General features: G+C 38.8%; 1 protein-coding gene across 1 annotated transcript in view; it reads right to left on the bottom strand.

Annotated features, from left to right (window-relative positions):
- Positions 1-3,862, bottom strand: part of LOC110446048 (notchless protein homolog 1-like) — a 104,654-nt gene that overhangs the window by 95,347 nt on the left and 5,445 nt on the right. Inside the window, exons 6-8 of the mRNA XM_021491005.1 lie at positions 3,039-3,136; positions 1,887-1,923; positions 1,224-1,379 (exon numbers count right to left, since the gene is read on the bottom strand). Of these exons, the coding sequence (XP_021346680.1) occupies positions 1,224-1,379; positions 1,887-1,923; positions 3,039-3,136 (291 nt within the window). The remainder of the gene's footprint in view (positions 1-1,223; positions 1,380-1,886; positions 1,924-3,038; positions 3,137-3,862) is intronic.

Raw genomic sequence — 3,862 nt, 5'->3', positions numbered from 1 at the left:
ACTATTTTTGTTGACCTTTGTCCATGGAAGGTCCCTGCAAAATTTCATTGAAATTGGTTCAGGGGTTTTGGAGAAGAAGTCGAAAATGTAAATTGTTTACGGACGCACAACGGACGACGGACGACGACGGACAAAAGGCGATCGCAATAGGTCACTTGAGAATTTGTCTCAGGTGACCTAAAAACAGGTGTCAGTAAAGTCAGGTTTCTCTGTATAGATGATAATAAATCAATGAGTTGCCCACACTGACCCTTTTTGAAGATCTAACAAAAATTAAATCTTACTCAGATCTAGGGCACAAAGAGGTTCATCCCAGATGCTATTTTTATGTAAAACACAAGTCCCAGAAAAAGTGGTTATGTAACCGACCCCCTGTTTGTATCTATGGCATGTATTCCCCTCTATAACCCTGTCCCTGGACCCCTCCCAGATCCTGTCACATCCCCTTCTTTTACCCCTTACCTGTACCTTTTATGATCCTTCCTGATATATCCCTCTATGACCCATATACCAGTCATTGACCCTCGCCTCTTTGATACTTTTCTATAACCCCCTTCCCATACCCATCATTGACCCATGCACCACTCTACAACCCATGTACCAGTCTTTGACACCATCCTCCTTTCGTACCTCTCCATAAACCCCCTTCTCATACCCTTCTGTAATCCCCTCCCCATACCCATCTATGACCCTACCACTCTATAATTCCTCTACCCATACCCTTTCTTGATCCCTTTCCTTGTACACCTCTATGACCACCATATTCATATCACTCTATGACCCTGTACACGTCTATGAACCTCTACCTATACCCTCCGTGATCTCTTTCTGTGTACACCTCTATGAACCCCTACCTATACCCCTCCGTGATCTCTTTCTGTGTACACCTCTATGACCCCCTACCTATCCCCCGCTGTGATCTCTTTCATTGAACCCCTCAATGATCCCCTACCCATACCCTGCCATAATCTCTTTCCTTGTACACCTTTATGAATGCCTACTCATACCCCGCCATGATCCTTTTCTGTGTACACCTCTATGAACCCCTACCCATACCCCTCTATGACCCTGTACACCTCTATGAACCCCTTCCCATACCCCTCTATGACACTGTACAACTCTATGAACCCCTTCCCATACCCCTCTATGACCATGTACACCTCTATGGACCCTTTCCCATACCCCTCTATGACCCTGTACACCTCTATGACCCCCATACTTACATTGTCTCCCCTCCACACCTTGAGGGTTCTGTCCTGTGATGAGGTGTACAGGAGGTCTGTTCCACCCCACTTGACACAGGTTATAGACTGTAGATGACCAGACAGGGTAAGTGTACACTGGAACAACACTGTATCCCAGATCTTGATTGTCCCATCCTACAACAAAACAGTTACAGCAATCAATGATTAGTACTGAGTAATTCCATCAAAAGTTTGTTACCGAGATCCTGGTGGTAACATACATGATTTAACACAACACTAAACCTCGAGTTATTCCCATTATTTATTCCTATAACTACGGACAGGTCATTGAAACAACAGTCAACATAAGCAATGTCTGTTGTAAGCAGAATCTCTCATCCAGAAACGTCAATTTCTACACTGATATTATATAGGTTGAATATTACTTTGTTATAGTTTTAATGTTTTATCAATCCATGTTTTACCTTATGACATCAATAAAAATGTATATTTGAATCTTATTTTTTTTGCCCTTTTCACCTCTGAACAAGACAGAGAAGTCAATGTGATGTCAAACAATGTAATCCTCTGACAATAAAAACGAAGTGAGCTGGGGCTCACAGAAATATATTATAATACTGCTGCCACTATAAGTCTCCATCTTTACATGAATACAGTTATGAAGAAAAAACAACAACATACCTTTGAAGAACTTGCTAGGAAACGACTTTCTGGATCCCTGAAAGTTACCAGAGCAAATTAATTTTTGGACTCAAGACGTAATCATTCAACATAGACATGACATAGATCAAGACAAAGTAGCCTTAGTGGAACTGAAGAAGGACAGGAGCCAGGAAATGTAGACTTCAAATGTGGGCAAGTGTGATCTTTGCCCGTGAACTTTGACCCCTTAACCTTGACTGATGTCCACCAAAATCAAGAACTATATTCTATTATCGTACTTTGGTGTAAATATGAACTTAATATGTTTAGGAGTTCTTGAGATCTCTTGTGCACATGCTTTTTACTACTGACGGACAGATGCACTGACAAAGCAATTACTATATAGATGGGAGGAATAATAACTGGAATGTAACAATTACTATATAGATGGGAGGAATAATAACTGGAATGTAACAATTATGTTTTTGTCTGTGTCTGTTTTGCTCTATAATTTATGGACCAAAACATATTGGTTAGATTATACAGGGTGTCAGAATATGCAAGTATTATTTGTAAGTTTTCATTACTAATGAATTACAAAATTATGGTGGATTAGACAGGGGGTCCTTGTACAGAAGAGTTGTAATAGGCAGGGGGTCATAATACAAAGTAGTTGGATGAAACATGTCATAATACAGAGGGTCTGTATTATACATGGATTCACAATACAGAAGGATTGTATTAGGAGAGGTTTGTTTTACAGAGGATTTGGATGAAACAGGTCATAATGCAGAGGGTTTGTATTAGACAGGGATTCATAATACAGTAGGGTTGGATTAACAGGGTGTCATTTTACAGAATGGTGGTACTAAGCAGGGGTCATGGGTCATAATACAAAGGAGTTGGATTAAACAGGTCAAAGTACAGAATGCCTGTATTACACAGGGATCATAATAAAAAAAGCTTGGCTTAGAAAGAGAGAAACTTTGGAACAGACAGGGAATCTTAATACAGAATGGTTAGATAAGACAGGGCATCTTAATACAGAATGGTTAGATAAGACAGGGCAATTAATGTAAAAGATTTAGAGTATACAGGGAGTATCATACAGAAGGGTCTGATAGGCCAGGCTTCATTGTACTTAACTTGTGGCAATGAAGTGATTTAACAGTATTCAGGGGAATAACTTACAGATGTAAAGGTTTCCATGACAACCAGGTGATCCACTGCTTGTGTCCTACTAGTGTGTGTCCCAGCTGTTGTCCAGTACCTGGGTCCCACAGACATACCTGGCACATCAATTTAAAACCATACACAGTCCAACTTTGTTATTAGTTTATAAACATCTCCGAATGAAATCACTGTTTATCTTGAAGTCATCTTTTAGTCGCCTGGACCTGGTAGCTTACGTTTAATTCTTATAGAGTGAATGTTATTATCACTTAACTTTTATTTACATTATAGAACTGAAATCTGAGGAATATGTAAATTTCTATAAGAATAAAATATGTGTATCTAAATGTAACTGTGATTTCAAGAGTTTTGTTTGTTGTGTTCCTTACACGTTTGATATAATGAGGTTTGACTGAGTTTACCTAGATCATGAATACATTTAGATTGGCTCATCATATATCATATGATATAGTTCATCAAACCACAACTTTATATTAACAAGAGGCCCATGGGCCTTAACGGTCACCTGATATATTTATACTGAGAGTTGATTTTGTTTTTAACATGAACAGAAATATTATTCAAAGTGACAAAAAACAATAATACCACCTTACTCAATATCTAGCATACAGATTTCAGACTAAAAAGGATTTGAAACTAGCACCTCTTATTCTTAACAAGGAAAATGAAGAAATTTTAGCACACTGACTCCTTTGAGCCCCACCCTACAGCCCTTGGGGGTAGGGCTGGCTCAAAATTTTCAAAGTATCAAACTGTCAATTCAAGGTTATAATTCCAATCAAGTTATTAACATGTAATATTCAAAGTATCATTTGCCATTA

This window comes from Mizuhopecten yessoensis, unplaced genomic scaffold (genome assembly GCF_002113885.1).
Source record: "Mizuhopecten yessoensis strain PY_sf001 unplaced genomic scaffold, ASM211388v2 scaffold2461, whole genome shotgun sequence".
NCBI lineage: Eukaryota > Metazoa > Mollusca > Bivalvia > Pectinida > Pectinidae > Mizuhopecten > Mizuhopecten yessoensis.
This window is presented reverse-complemented; position numbering and strand designations above follow the sequence as displayed.